Raw genomic sequence first — 15,796 nt, forward strand, 5'->3', positions numbered from 1 at the left:
AAAATCAAAAACCGAATAAAAACCATAAATTTTAATTGGATTGGATCGGTTTTCGGATTGGTAGATGAAAACCGATCCAATCCAAACCGATCCAATATATTAATTTTCCTCTACCTACTTGAGTCTTTCTTCAATCATAGCCCAAAAATTTCTAACCCCAAGATCCATTAACCCATCAACAAAACTCAAGAAAAAATCTAGTCACATCTTATCAACAAAATTTTATCTATGTAGAGCTTCATATCTCATTGTCCAAAAAAAAAAACTATATTATATAACTTTTGTATTTTAAAAAAAATTACAAAGCCAATATACACAAAAGATATTATTTGCACAATAATCATGAAATAAATTTTAAGATTTTCAAAAAATCGAAAACCGATCCAATCCAAATCGAAAAAAATTGGATTGGATCGGATCGAATTTGAAAAAAAATGCAAACCAAATAGATGATTACATGATCACACCAAAGAGATTGGATTGGATGATTTTTACATCCAAAATCGATACAATTCAGACCGCGAACACCCCTACTTAGCTCATTAATAAAATGAGCTTATTTTCTTGACTAAATTTGACTCACCTTTAACTCAGCCTACTCGAAATTCATGAGCCAAGTTTAAATCTTATACTAAATAAATAATTTTTTAATTTATTTGTAATTGAAAAACATATTTAACATTATAACAATTTAAAATGTAAAATCAAGTACATGTATATATATATATATATATATATATATATATATATATATATATATATATATATATATCAATGGAGGACCTGTATATGTACAAGTGTATGCAAGTGCACACACAAATTTTTTGAAAAAAAAAAGAATAAAATATATTTTGGGTCATCAACAAAAATTACGGAATCCAATTTAATCTCTTAAAAAAATTCATCTCGTGATCCCTCTAAATTCCTAAATAGACCCATGTTAATCCTTTTGAGGGATTAATATCAGTCTTTTTGAATTTCAGAGGGACTACGATTTTGATTATCTGAGTCTATTTTTGAATTCTGAGAGATCACGAGTCGATTTTTTTTTCTAAATGATTAAATTGGGGCTTATAATTTTTGTTGAGGACCCAAAATGTTCTATTGTAACAATTTGTAAGCCATTGGTCAATTGTAAATGATAGGCAACGGGTGAAAGACTTACTCTTTTCCCTCCATCCATAGAAAAATAAATTATGAGAAAACTTCCCTTCATTCCCTTTGGTACTTTTTTTTGACTCACTAATTAAATTTAGGTACAAATTTTTGTGTTATCTATAATGCTTCTCCTTTTAATATTATTAGAAGGGGAAAGATCCATTTACAATTTTTTTTTACAAATTACACTAAGTCTGACCAGTCATACACTCTTGATTGAAGTATGACCGGTCAGATATAATATAATTTGTAAGAGTTTGTAAACAAAAAATTTGTAAATATAACCTTCCCTTATTATAATAGTTAATTATTAGCTCTAATTGACATTTCCTTTGACCCAAGATAATATTCCTCCACTTAAGTTTCTAAAGGACTTAAAAGGAATTTTTGAAGTGTTATACTTACATGGAACTCATATGCCCACTCACTCTGCACACCCTTAAACTGATGGAGAGCATGAAATAATCATGTAAGGACACACAATTAATAATTTTTTTATAAATAATAAAATCATATTTAAGACATTCGTTGTGACAATTCAGTACAGTTACTTACATGTAAATGTATATGTATTTTTAAACCTCAAAATGCACTTCGTACCCTTTCACATTTCCTTTCGCTCCTCCCTCCACCCTCGTGGTGGGACTTCCTATAGACTTACTCCAATATCCACTTTAGTAGTATATCATCACTTACACCAAAAAACGGGACATTTAGGAAGTGATTAGTAAGGGTATGGTCTCGCCTAATGGCCTAAACATATTTAAGCCAATATTTTTGGACATCATGACTACCACAAGTTTGACATTGAAAACGAAATAAAATTACGAAGACTACTTTAATAATTTTAAGGGTTTCTCGTTTTTGCTGTCGCTGCAAACGAGAAAAGTTGCAGCAAATCTATTAACACTAGGATACGGAATCATATGCTGAAATTTAAAAAAAAAAAAAAAAAAATCTAGAATACAGAACAGTATCCTGGTAAAAATAAGTGTTGCTGCAAATTTTTTGATCTATAATAACATAAGAGCTATTAAAAGCCTAATTTTAAAATTGCAAGGACTAAAACATAAAAAGGTCAATTATTTGGGAACGAAATCAATATTTATACTCGTAATTTTTCATTGTAAGTAGACATTTTTCTTATTTGATAATCTTCCAAAAAAAAATGATACTAACATATTTACCTCCCGTATTCATTTTCATAAACCTTTTTTTTTCTTTGGATACATTTTATAAACGTTCATTATTTTGCAATTTAGATCTAAAATTACTCTTTTCCCTCCATCCATAGATGCTCATGTGTATGAAAAAAATAAATTACAAGCACTCATGCCCATATTTATGGATGAATAAATCAATAAGGTTGTTACATTTAAATTGAACCAATAAATTAGGATTTGATTCGTCGTGTTTATGTTTTCCCCAATTGGAATTTTGAAGGAGCAGTCCCAATGACTAATAAGAATTGCAATCACAAACAACTTCATTATGCATGACAAATGAGACTTGACACTTTAGCAATAATAGAAATCTTACACAAGCTAATGCCGCAGTCATTTCACTTTGAATGTCTTGAAACAAGCTAGAAAATGGATTTATAGCATGCAACTAGTTAACCCATGTTTGGTATTTCATTTTGGTACCAATCTCAGTGTGTTGAATAGTATCATCCATTCCCTCTTCACAGTATTACATTGGTTCGTTACAACACCATTAGCGCTTGAGGCATCCAACAGATGTTCTTGATGTTTTGCTAGAGAAGGAAATTTCCACCCACGAGTGTTCAAACCTCAGGACAAATTCAAAAGGCAAACTCCTATCAAATCTGTTAATTACTAGGTACAATTAAAAGCTCCAGGAGATTGACGGGTTTAGCAAAATAAAATCCAAAACTAACCTGAATCATGTCTAAAAAATTGAGAAAATAAAAAATAATAATAATAAAATGAAGACGTCAAACGAGCTATGCTATTACACTGGTTTCAGTATGCTGATCCATCTTCCAGCACAGTCCATAAACAACAGGTCCTTCCGGCTAAGAATAGCAATACCAATACTACATGTCAAACTTTCGACTCTAACGCTAGAAGTATCTTCTTTCTTGGCCCCTGGAACCAACAAAGAATAATCATAATGTGTTTTAACAAAATCAAATGGGTATTAATGAATGGATTACCAGTCAAAACTAAAGCATGCTTGCCAGAAGTTAGGGTGGAATGCAGGTTATTTAGTCAAATACTTCCTGTATAAACACACAAGCCTTGTCTGAAATCCCTACTCCATCAAGGACCCAAACCCCGGTATTAATGTAAAATATTCCATCGTAATCACAAAATGAATGTAAAGAACGTATGATATTCAGGTTAAGTTTTGCCAACCAGACTTAAGATATTGTGACACAACCCGTTTTAATTTACCTAGCCTTTCTACTATTACTAAATTTGCATTAAAAATTTTCGCGTGTCCTATGAAGTTTAGAGTAACTGAAAATTCTCCCAATTTGTAGCCTACCATAGAGAATGGAGTCTAAGGCATCATTTCGATTTACAGGGGCATTTTCATATTGATCATGAGTCACATTACCAATGGGACTGCAAAATATAGCTGAAGAAAAAAAGAAAAAAAGTACACTAGTCCAAAACTAGCTCGATGCATACCATTGGAATACCCATAGCCTTGAGATCTTCATCAGTCATATGATTAAGAGCTGTCATATCAACCTGAAAAAACAGCTTTTACATATAAATATTAACTCTTGATTGTCAAATCAAAACTAATATAAGGCAATGAACTTTCACTAATGGGGGAAATAGATAACCAGATGTACAACATACTTCTTCAGCCTGAAAAGTTATGAGATACTTTTCGAGACCCAAGGACTGCAAAAATTCATCTACTGAAGGATCGGCCTGTAAAGCAAGAACAATTTACCTTCAATTAGTTTAGAAATTAATTACGAAAAGTTTTTTGTAAAGAACTGACTAACTTTTACCTATTATGAACACAAATTAAGATAGATTCATCCACTTAAGGAGAAAATATTAAGTTATAAATTAAATAAACATGAAATTCTGTAATATAGGAGATTCAACACAAAATGACCACCAACCAGCACATCAACAGTTTTAAGTTTCAACACCTGAGACTAATATTATCTTGATGTCCATTTAAGTACAACTATTCATATCCACATTTTAGAAGTATTGAAAATAGGTTGATAAGAAGTCCCGCATCATTAAATTAGGCTTATGTAACTGTCATAGTCACTTTATATAATAGAGCCTTCATTTTGCTCTTGAAACTATGGGTTTAGTGTTTGTCATTTTAAATGACATAAATTATGTCATTTTAAGAGAGAGATAAACACAAGGAATGGAAATCATGAGAGAGAAAGTGGGTGGTTTTTTTTTTAATTTAAATTTTAAATAAAAAAATATTTTCTTGTGTCTATCTCTATCTTAAAATGACATAACTTTATGTCATTTAAAATGACAAACACTTTTCCCTGAAATTATTTAAATTGTAAAAAAGGGTTCTGTGTATTATATATCCTTCCAGCAATGATAGGTTACAACATAATTACAGACTACATGGAGTGAAATAAGGAAACCAAGTCAACAGTAATTAAGAAGAAAAGGAAACCGATCCTAATTGATTGTGTTTGATTCCCATAAATTAGGGATTTGACAATATCCCTAATATATGGAAATAATAATCATTATATTCTGATTTTCCACACTTCCCCTCAAGTTGGGAGATATATATTGATCATTCAGTGATCAGATCTTCAAACACTAGTCTAAGTAGGCCTTTAGTAAGGATGTCTATTGTTTGCTCTTTAGTAGGAATGTATGTCATACACACACTTCCATCATCTAATTTTTCTTTGATGAAGTGGTCCTCCACTTCCACATGTTTTATTTTATCCGGGTGAACATATTTTGAGCAATCTCAACAACTGCCCTATTATCACAATATAGTTTTACTGGTACGAAATAAGAGATCATCCATTCTTCAAGTAGTCTTCTCAACCAGACTCCCTCATAAACTCCATGAGCTGGAGCTCGGAATTGTACCTCAGCACTACTTCTTGCAATTAATATATGTTTTTTACTCCTCCATGTCATAAGATTGCACCACACATAGATACAATAGCCTGAGGAACATATGTGTCCACTAATGAACCTGCCCAGTCTACATTAGTGTAGATTTCAGTCATCCTCTTATACCTTTTTTTGCAAAATAGTACTATACCTGTAGTGTTCTTTGAGGCACTTAAGAACCCTATGGATTTTACCAAGGTTTTTCTCCTTGGGTGAGTGCATGAATTGACTAACCATGTTCACTGCAAAAGCAATGTCAAGTTAAGTATGAGATAAGTAGATCAATTTGTCAACCAATCTCAGATACTGCTCCCTATCTATCCACTGCTTTCCCATCTTCAATACCTTAGTGTTAGGTTCAATAGGGGCTCGGTTGGCTTTCATCCTAGCATGTCTGTCTCCAACAAAAGATCAAGAATATCCTTTTTCTGAATGATAGTGATTCTTGTCTTGCTCTAAGCCACTTCCATGCCAAGAAAATATTTAAGAGTTCATAGGTCCTTCAGTTTAAACTAGTTTGCTATATATATCTTCAAGGAACCTACATAAGGATGGTAAAGTTGCTATCACCAGTAATTGACTATGTCATCCACATAAATACTAAGAATAACAACTTTACCATCATTAAAGTGTTTGTGGATAAGAGTATGATCGGTCTGTGCTTAAAAGAAACCTCTCCTCTTGACTACTTAAGTGAAACTTATTGAACCATTCTATACGGGATTGTTTAAGTTCGTAGAGAAACTTCTTTAACTTACACACCAAGTCGTCTCCCTTTGCAAAACCAAGTGGAGGATCCATATAGACTTCTTTATTTAGGTCAGCATTAAAGAATGCATTCTTCACATCTAACTGTTGTAGGAACCAATCCAAGCTAGCAGCCAGAGATCAGAGGACTCGAATGGTGTTGAACTTGTCAACTGAAGCAAAATTCTCTTGATAATCTATTCCATGTGTTTGGGTGAATGCCTTTGCAACCAATCTGGCCTTTGATTCAAAGTATGAGTAGTTAACTTTCAAGTTAGTTACAATGAACAAAATGAGGACCATATAAGTGTAAGACCCCATAAACCTAACTCCTTAAGATTTTGAGTTGAGATATTGTGTAGAGCCCATTTATTTTGGTGGATTTCCACTTAACCCGTTCATGGTAGTTCTACGCTACCATGGGCTTTCCCTCCTTACCTAACAGTGATATCAGAGCCAATTGTTGATTGGCCTATGTGAACCAAGCATTTGGAGATGGTGGATAGTATTCAGGTTTGTGAGGCTTCTAAACCCATGTTAACCAAGGACTTGATGAGTACAGTCAAGTTTTAATGTAACCCCATGAATAATTGAAGAAGCTTCCGCTTGAGGATGAGCAAATGTGGGCTCGAGACTAACACTTGAGGGGGAGAATTTTGACAATCCAAGGATGAGAAGTAAAGTCTCAAGCTGGTTAGAAATGGACTAAGTGAGAATCATATAAGTTGAAGGACCTACAAACCTACAACCTTAAGGTTTTAGGTTAAGATATAGTGTTGGGTCAACTTAATGTGGTGGAATGCCACTGAGCCCATTTATGGTAGTTCTCCCCTACCATGAGCTTCCCCTCCTAACCCAACAAAAACACATGGATTTAAATACTTGCCTTTCTTTTCCATGTTACTTAACATTGTATCAGAGCGGTATCATCCTCTTTGACATGTCCCACAACTTTCTTACTATTGAGTTCCTTGACCCCCTTTAATTCAATTTGGTATTTTGGCTTTGTGGGTCCATCATTTCAGGCTTTTTCTAGTGACCAGAATTTTTTCTAGTGAGTTTTTTGGTGCCGACGAGACGAGTCCATTCGTCCAAGACTTAGGTCCAAAAGCATTCTCTTGCGCTATTGCAAAGATTTTTTCCTTCCCTGCGTTAATGTTCATGCATTTTTGGTTGTTAGGTATTGTTAGAGAAGTATAAAACATTAATGTAGTCTCATCTAATAGCTTAAGCTTTGTGGTTGAAATGGTTCTTTACATGATATCAAAGCCTTAGTGACCAAGTGGTCACGAGTTCGATCCTCACCGCCCCCCAATTAATTAATAAATAGTTAAAACTTGTAGAGTTTCTTAGCACAGGTAGGTGGGCCTGCGCATTGTCCACCCTTCAAGCCAAGTGAACTCTCGTGTGAGAGGGTGTGTTAGAGAAGTATAAAACTATTAATGTAGCCTCACCCAATAGCTTAAGCTTTGTGATTGAAATGATTCTTTACAGGTATGACCCATGTCTAATTCTGGTTCTGATGTCCTTCTCAAGGATGTTATCAAGCCCGAGTTACCCATTTTAAGCAATTATATCAATGTTCCATTATGTATAGAGAAAGTTAGTTGTCCACACTCTTCTCTCATCAGATCCGACCCTTCGTGTCGTTGTTTATCTCTTTTCCAATGCCAACATAACATTGAGGGGGAGAAATTTGGAAATTGCACTCTAGACCTGTTGCATTGTCCCAGATGTTGCTTGGCCCCATCGATCTACATCCCAAATGTTGTGTCAGCCCTTGTCCCAGATACAGCCTGAGCCCTGTCAAACTTTGTCCTAGACGTGTGGTTGAAGCTTGCAAATTTGTTCTTGATGAACTTAAAAAGTTTTACTTCTTATTGTGTATACTTACTTGCCAGGACACTTCCGTAGATGGTCATTCCAGCAAAGTCTTTTCTTTCTTGGTTATGCAATTTTTTTTCAACCAGCTCTTAAGGCAAATGGTTATTCCAGCCACCTTGCTGAGTTCCCTTACTAGCATTTTTCATCTCTCCAACGTGTACACCATTCCTGAGTTGACTTTGCAACCATGTTTTGTATAGCCCAAATAAGAGTAATTTTATAATATACCTATGGGTAACTGTAATCAGTGCTTTAGTAATTTTTGAAAAAAATTTGTATTATTGCATTACACTAGCTAATCATCAATATACCCTCACAAAGCAATGAAAAGGAAGAAATCAAAATAGATTCTTGTTCAGTTCTTAAATATAAAGTTCCATGCATAAAGGTGATCATAGGAAATGACATGCATTAAAATTGATGTCAAGAACCAAATAAACAATAAGTTTTCATCAATTATTTAAAAAAAAATAAAAAATCACATCAATAATACCTTTCTTGACAACTTTTTAGCAGCTGGATTAGCTGGTCTTTTCATCTGTACTGCAGGAGCCTCAATACCAATGCTTTTACTATTTGGTTTAACAACCACTTTTGACGTTGGTGGATCATAGTTTTTAGGTTGTGGAATCATTGTCCCGGATAGCCTTTCACGGAGATCCCGCACGTTTGAAATAGAGCTCTTTCCGCTCTGTGCTGCAGGTTGCAGACCTTTCTTTTGAAGCTTAAGACGAAGATCATGAGCAGTAACTTTGTGACCTTCACAAGCCATTAACAAACAGTCAAAACGATTCAAAAAGAGCAATTGGCATCCAACAACAGTGGCAACTTATACTTGCATAAGAGAATAACATAATTAATCCATACTACTAATCTGGCGTTCAACATCATCAAAGAGATCATGTTCCCATTTGTCATCTTCCCGATGCCTGCACCAAAAAAAAAAAGACTTTAAATATATCATCAAGATTTTGTTTGAATAAGCATTCAAACATCCAAAATGAACTTGCAACATAAGAAGTGCATAGTAACTGAAGCTGTCATGAGTAACCAATTAAGCAGTAACTCAGCAGAAGAATGAGACTTAGTTTTGCCTTCTCATGTGATAAGTTGAAGACAATAAATGTATGTTCTGACTACAATGTTTCTACCTAATATAACCATCACGGCAGTATATAATGCTGCAAAAATATCTGAAGTTTATCAAACAGGCAATTGTTAGAAATCTTCCAAGCATCAACAGTTAGTTACAGTTAGAGTATCAAAAGTTAGTTAAAAAGAGAGAGAAGACAACATATTAATAATTGAAGGGAATCAATAGTGTTCGTTTTGGAGTGGAAATTGGAAGCCTCTCAAATACCTGCATAGAGTGGATCTATAGGATGAACACACGATTGATACAGTGAAGAACAAAGGAGATTGGAGATACTCTTGTTTTTGAGGGAGCACGCTTATGGTTGGGTTAATCATTTGGAGCAATACTTCCATATCAAGGGGGTAAACTGAAGAGGAAAATTGACAGTGAGGGTGGCTATAAAGGGAAGGGCTTTTTTCCAGCGGTGGGAGTGCATCTCATCAAATCCATCTTAGGAGGGATTCAGAACTATAGTTACAAGATGGTTCCAACAGGCAAAAAACCCATATGAGATGTTATCAGAAGCATCATCAATAGAGGAATTTCAGGAGAAATTCTAGTTGTATGCTGGTACCCTGAGGTTCACTGCTCAAGAATACTTTTGGAAGCAGAGGAGGATTCCAAAGGTATCAGATGCTGAATTGCAAGAAAATGACAAAAGGGTTGGGTTTCATGTGTGCTGAACAGCACGGTCCTCAACACATGCAAGAGCAAGCAATTTCAAGTAATATTGATGGAGGAAAGCTGATGGGTTGCTGCAGAATCATGGGTGAAGGAGTGATTCCTGAATTTCACCTTGAGGACAAGGTGAAACTTTCGGAGGAGGTAAAGAAAAACAGAATATGAGACTGGTATTATTTTTCTCTTTTCATATAGAGCATAGGCAGTACAATTTATAGGGAGATGGCTTGACATGTTTAGCAGATCAAATCGCTGAGAAACAGGAATAAAAAGAGAAATAGAATTATTTTAGGTAACAGAATAATTCCAGAGAGTAACAATTAATCCTAATTGATCCAAATCAATATGAACATCAACCTCACCTTTATTGCAAACTAGTTGGGATCGGTGGCAAATGAACCCAAATGAAAAATAGGAAAAGATTGAGGAAAAAAATAAAAATAAAAAGAAAAATATATAAATAAAAGTAGAAATTAAAAAATAGCCATAAAAAATTAAAAATAAAATGAAAATAAAGATATATAAGAGATAAAAATACATAAGAGAAAAGAAAAAACAGAAATAAATAACAAATTAAAGAAATAAAAGAAAAATAAATATATAAGAGGAAAAATAGTGAGTAAAAAAAAAGAGAGGGAGAGGTAAAAAAAGAAAAAAAAAAAAAAAAAAAAAAGGAGATACAGGGGAGAAGGACAAAAAGAGGGATCATCTAGAATATAGGAAGAAAAACGAGTCTAACCGTCCACGATGTTGATAACTTTACTCCAATCCGTCCTAAGACACACCATTTGTTAATCTATATCTCACTATATTAAATCTTGTTTTACTGCCTTCCCCCAAGTAAGTTTCAGCCGACCTTTTCCTCTCTTTGTGTCAAGTTCTTGGTAACAAAATTTTGTTCTCAGGGATTATCTAGAGGTCTTCACATTATATGCCCAAACCACCTCAATCTATGTTCTCTCATCTTTTCAACAACCAATACTACTTTTACCTTTCGTCGAATATCTTCATTTCTTATCTTATTCATCTTTGTATGACCACATAACCACCTTAACATCCTCAATTCCGCTACTCCTATATTATGCTCATGTTTATATGCAGCCCCTTAGGTATCAATATCAAGTATGTACTTTGTTTTGGCATCTCAGCCTTTGTTTCATATCTTCTTTCCAGGTCCATTTTTTCATTGTTTTTATTGTAAAGCAGCTAGCCATAATCCCAACAACCCAGCCAATCCTTGAGTTCTTAACTGCACCACCCAGTCACTCAGCATTTCCAGCATCTGGAACATTTTCCTTTTGTGCTTCCTTTACAAGATTTATGGTGACCAGTGACCTTATGACGCTATGACATAATCATTAATTATTTTCATGTTTTGCCTTTCTTTGTATTTTTTGCCATCCTAACCCCCAATCACCTCACTTTTGCTGCCTTAGATATCTTAGTAGCCATATGAGTCCTAACAATTCTGCCCCTCTAAAAGATTCACCTTGTCCCCAAGGCTTGGGTAAGTGCCATATGTTAGAGAAGTATATAAATCATTGATGGGCCTTCACTTAACAGCTTAAGCTTTTGGGTTGAATTCGTTCTTTACATGGTATCAGAGCCTCGGTGTCATTGGTTCGATCCTCACCTTCCCCCACTTTCTCTTGTGGAATTTCTTAGCACAGATAGGTGGGCCTGTGCATTATCCGCCCTTCATGCCCAGTGGGCTCTTGTACGAGAGGGCGTGTTAGAGAAGTATATAAACCATTGATGGGCCTTCACTAAACAACTTAAGCTTTTGGGTTGAATTGGTTCTTTACACCATATAACCATTGAAATAACTCCACCTCGGTCCAATGCTTCAATTACAATGTTTGGGTTCCCAATTCCTTGTAAACCTTATTTGTACCGCTCGCTCCCACTAGTGTCTCCTCCCTAAACTTCACCCTGGTCACAATTCAAAGCATGGGCACTGAATCAGCAGATGCCAAAGTACCCTGGTCCCAATAATTATCATCTATTTTGCCTTTAATGTTTCCAAAGAAGTGTACCAATTGGCCGCCCCTTTTTCAATAAGAGATGCATCAACATCAGAATATGTATCAACTATATGAAGATTGAATTCATAAATCACTTGGAACATGTAACAAAGCCTATTCAGGTATACCAAAGACGCAGCCGAAGGACACTTGAGCATGACGTGGAAGAAGTCAGCCAAAGGACACTTGAGGATGACGTGGAAGAAGTCAATAGTGAGGACGTGGAAGAAGTCAGTATGGAGGACTTGGCAGCTGATGAGGGGTAGGAGAGCGTGATGGAATAATCAGTTACGGGTTGTTACGGGTTTGGGTGGTGTAGTATGCGTGTAATGGATTGTAATTTGTTATATGTAATGGGGAAGGTGAGGAGAGAGCAGTCAGTTAGAGAGTAAGAAAGAGGAGAGAATAGAGCACTCTCGAATTGCTCTAAATGTAACAGAGTTCTATTTCCTTTATTACTTCAATACCAGAAAACCATTACAGAGTTCTCATTAATTTCATTCTCAGTTGTTATGTTAATTGACCATTGTTGCTGTTAACATTACAATTGGTATCAAAGCTTCCAATTCTGGGAGCATTTTATGGTTCTGACGAGGAAAATGGAAAATCGTTTATCGACATTGGAAGAGAAGTTGTCGCTATGGTTCAATAATAGCGAAGAACATTCAAGGCGTTTGGAGGAAGGAATCGAGATGCGGTTTCGTCAATCTGAATCGGTTCAAGAAGATCTGCGACGAATCATCAATGGCTTGAAGTTGGATCGTGGTCATACCGGAGATAATGGGGGATTGGGTGGGTCCAATGGAGAAACCCAGGACCCGAATGGAGGACCGAAGGACACTGGAGGTCCGACGGGAGTGGGTGGACCGAGCGGAGGAGGCGGTGCCAGCAGCGCGGCTGTAGGAACTCTTCTAGGAAATGCAGGAATCAACGATACCTCCGTGCGAAGGCTGGAGTTGCCCTTGTTTGATGGGGATGATGCTTATGGATGGATCCATAGAGCTGAGCGTTATTTCACCATTAATGGCATTCCGGAGGCTGAGAAATTGTCATCGGTACTGATTGTTTTGGAGGGTAAGGCTCTCCATTGGTTTCAATGGTGGGAGAGTCAAAATCTGGGAGCAAATTGGGAGCAATTCAGGTCACATGTGTTGAGGCGATTTCAAGAGGTCACTGCTAATTGCACATTTGCACCATTGTTGAGGCTGAAACAAGAGGGTAGCGTGAAGGAGTACAGGGAAGAGTTTGAAAGGGTGGCTGGGCCGTTAGGGTATGCAGATGGCAACATGCTCAGGGACATATGGTTAAATGGGCTGAAGGATGAGATAGTGGTGGAATTGCACATCCGTGGGCGCGATTTGGCTTTAGCTGAGTTAATGGATCTGGCCCAATTCGTGGAGGAACGTAATGAGGTTTATGCTATAGGCAAAAACAATAGTTGGAGTGGGCTGAGGGCCCAAACAGCTATTAATGGAAAAGCCCACAACCATTACCCAACTAATTATCCTCTTCGTCACACTGAGGGTAAATATAGTGGTGGCACGCAAGCTACACGCGTTCCTGTTAAAACAAGTCACGGACCGACTACTTTATCCCCAAATCAGAGTTCGAGCCCTAATCGAGTTGGGGAGAGCGTTGCGAGCACCGCGCGGACAAACTCACGGCGTCTGTCCAACGAGGAATGGCAGGATAAGATGGCGAAGGGAGAATGTTTCTACTGTCACGAGAAGTTTGTGAAGGGCCATAGGTGCAAAAACAACAAGCAATTTCATCTCCTTATGATAGAGGAGGATGACAACGAAGATGAGGGAAGTGGTTTACGGTGTTCAGATAATCCAGAGGAGGTTGACGAGCGGGAGCTCCATCTCTCCTTGCACAGTATTATGGGATTAACGTCGAATCAAGCTCTCAAGTTGTGGGGTAGCATTGCGCAACACCAGGTGGTTATTTTGATTGATTGTGGGGCCTCAAGTAACTTCATCAGTCCTAAGGTTGCTCGAGTGGCAGGGCTATCTGTGAGTTCAACACTTCCATATGTAGTGGAAGTGGGCGATGGCCATAAGGTGCGATGTCAAGGTGTGTGTAAAGATGTCACGATTCACATGCACGGGGTGGTGATTAGGTTGGATCTCTTTCTATTTGAACTGGGAGGAGCGGATGTTGTTCTTGGGTTGGACTGGCTTAAGACGTTGGGAGAAGTGAAGGCCAACTTCAGGGAGCTCACCTTACGGTTTGATGACGATGGTAGGGAGGTGTTGTTACAAGGGGATCCTTCTTTGTCCAAGGAGGTCGTTTCTTTAAAATCGATGCTTATCTCTGCCATTGTAGTTGAAATGACTTCCTTCAAAATGAGATATCACCATAACCAATGCACAATTCATACACATCTGTCACACTGCAGACATCCTTGAGTCCGAAGCATTTCACTCTTAATGAAAAGTCTGCTTCTCCAGGATCAAGCGTAAAACATTACATTAGCAAACATATAAATGCTAAATTGAGTAAATTCAAATATCGAGTGCCCTAGCAAATTGCAATGCTAAGTATTCAAATCCCAGCCAGATAACGTGGCCCAAAGACTACTCAAAACCAACAGCCACAAGATGATAATCCTTAGACCAGACGGTTTTGCGATATCCATCTAAGTTCCTACTAAGTACTAAATAGCATCAGTTTCAAAAAACTATTCATTGACAGTACTCTCAAGCTACTCCCCTTCCTCCAGTGTCCAATCCAAGATACTTCCCTAATTGCTTGGCTATAGCCAATAAATCAATCAAACAGCATCCCAGAAACCTAATACACGCACTCTCGTCAGAATCCTACCTACCACTAACCAGACACGTTCACAGTATAAAGCTTGAAACCCATGTGCATATACCCTCTCACAAGCAACATTAGCATGGAAGATAATTCGCAGCAATACTTATACACATACTACTCAAATGAATATCAACAGAAAACCAGCATAAAAAATAATATGATTCAAATCGAAGCAAAATCCATGAATATCCACTATAACCTTAAGGAAATAACATTCACATTAATAATAATAATAATAATAAACATGACGGAATAAAAATTGCAAACCTCTTGCCGGTGATTTGGCGTTGCTGACGAGTAGAGTCACTGATACCATTCCCGTTAAGGCGTTCCTTCACGGACCTCCTCGCTCCACTCTCCACCCGATCAGCATACATCTTTTACGGTTTAGTTGGTTCGAAATCGAGAGAAGAATTAACCCCAAAACTATTAACCCTGATTTCGCAGCAGAGGAGAGCGGAAACTGAAGGGGGAGTGTGCACGATTCGCGGAGGAACGTGCAGGGTATTCAAATGCTGAAAACGTAGCAGAGAATCAAAGCCCTAACACTCTTTTCTTCTTCTTCGTCAAAGGATGTTGAAAATTGAAGGAAAGACAATGCCAAGGGGTTTTATGGGAGAATTGGAGTTCCGGGGAAAAGAAAAAAAGTGAGGAATCGAAATATTTGGTATGAGGTTTTGTTTGTGCTGAGAGGAGAGCAAGGGAGACAAATAGAGAAAATTGTTTTTGGTACGGATCCAAGGGGTATTGGATTTGGCGCCTGGTAAGAAGATGTGGCAAACGGCAGCGTTTCAGTACATAAACGACCAGGAGAGAAATAAAAAACGAACTGAATCAACTAAATCTAGAAAAAATCAAAAACGAAAACTAAAGGCCATGTTTGATTATGTTCTGATTCTTTTGTTCTTAAAATTATTTTGTAAAATAGTTACCGAAACAGTTTTTTCTATATTTTTTTTTTTTGAAAGTTAAAAATCAAAACAGAAAACAAAAACAACTCAGACATGTTCTCTAAATTTGATTTTAAAAACAAAAAACAGTTATAGTTTTCAAAACATTTTTTACAAAAAAGGTCTTATCAAACGAGTTTTTTAATTTTTTTTGTTTTGAAAACTAAAAAACTGTTTTGCAAAACAGAAATCAAACAGAGCCTAAATTTATTTTTTTTTGATTGGATTACATTGGTCTTTTTCAAATTCTGAAAACTAATTAAATTTAAATTGAATTGAACTTACAGG

General features: G+C 36.5%; 1 protein-coding gene across 1 annotated transcript; it reads right to left on the reverse strand.

The window, feature by feature from the left end:
* Positions 1 to 2,692: 2,692 nt before the first annotated feature.
* LOC133306426 (uncharacterized) lies at positions 2,693 to 15,313 on the reverse strand. The gene is made up of 6 exons (XM_061506746.1): positions 14,826 to 15,313; positions 8,763 to 8,824; positions 8,389 to 8,654; positions 3,996 to 4,070; positions 3,819 to 3,881; positions 2,693 to 3,269 (listed from the first exon to the last, which is right to left on the reverse strand). The coding sequence occupies exons 1-6, from the start codon at positions 14,933 to 14,935 to the stop codon at positions 3,225 to 3,227; spliced, it is 621 nt and encodes a 206-aa protein (XP_061362730.1). The 5' UTR covers positions 14,936 to 15,313; the 3' UTR covers positions 2,693 to 3,224.
* Positions 15,314 to 15,796: the final 483 nt, after the last annotated feature.

Source organism: Gastrolobium bilobum, unplaced genomic scaffold, assembly GCF_033153095.1.
Source record: "Gastrolobium bilobum isolate Gb01-03AN ecotype WA unplaced genomic scaffold, APGP_CSIRO_Gbil_v1 utg3108, whole genome shotgun sequence".
In the NCBI taxonomy this organism is placed as follows: Eukaryota; Viridiplantae; Streptophyta; class Magnoliopsida; order Fabales; family Fabaceae; genus Gastrolobium; species Gastrolobium bilobum.

Excerpts from the sequence above, each read along its gene's own strand:
- LOC133306426 (XM_061506746.1), bottom strand. The coding sequence starts at position 14,935 with ATGTATGCTGATCGGGTGGAGAGTGGAGCGAGGAGGTCCGTGAAGGAA. Across the intron at positions 4,071-8,388 it reads CTAAAAAGTTGTCAAGAAAG|GCCGATCCTTCAGTAGATGA; the intron begins GTATTATTGATG and ends CTTGCTTTACAG. Across the intron at positions 3,882-3,995 it reads TAACTTTTCAGGCTGAAGAA|GTTGATATGACAGCTCTTAA; the intron begins GTATGTTGTACA and ends CTGTTTTTTCAG.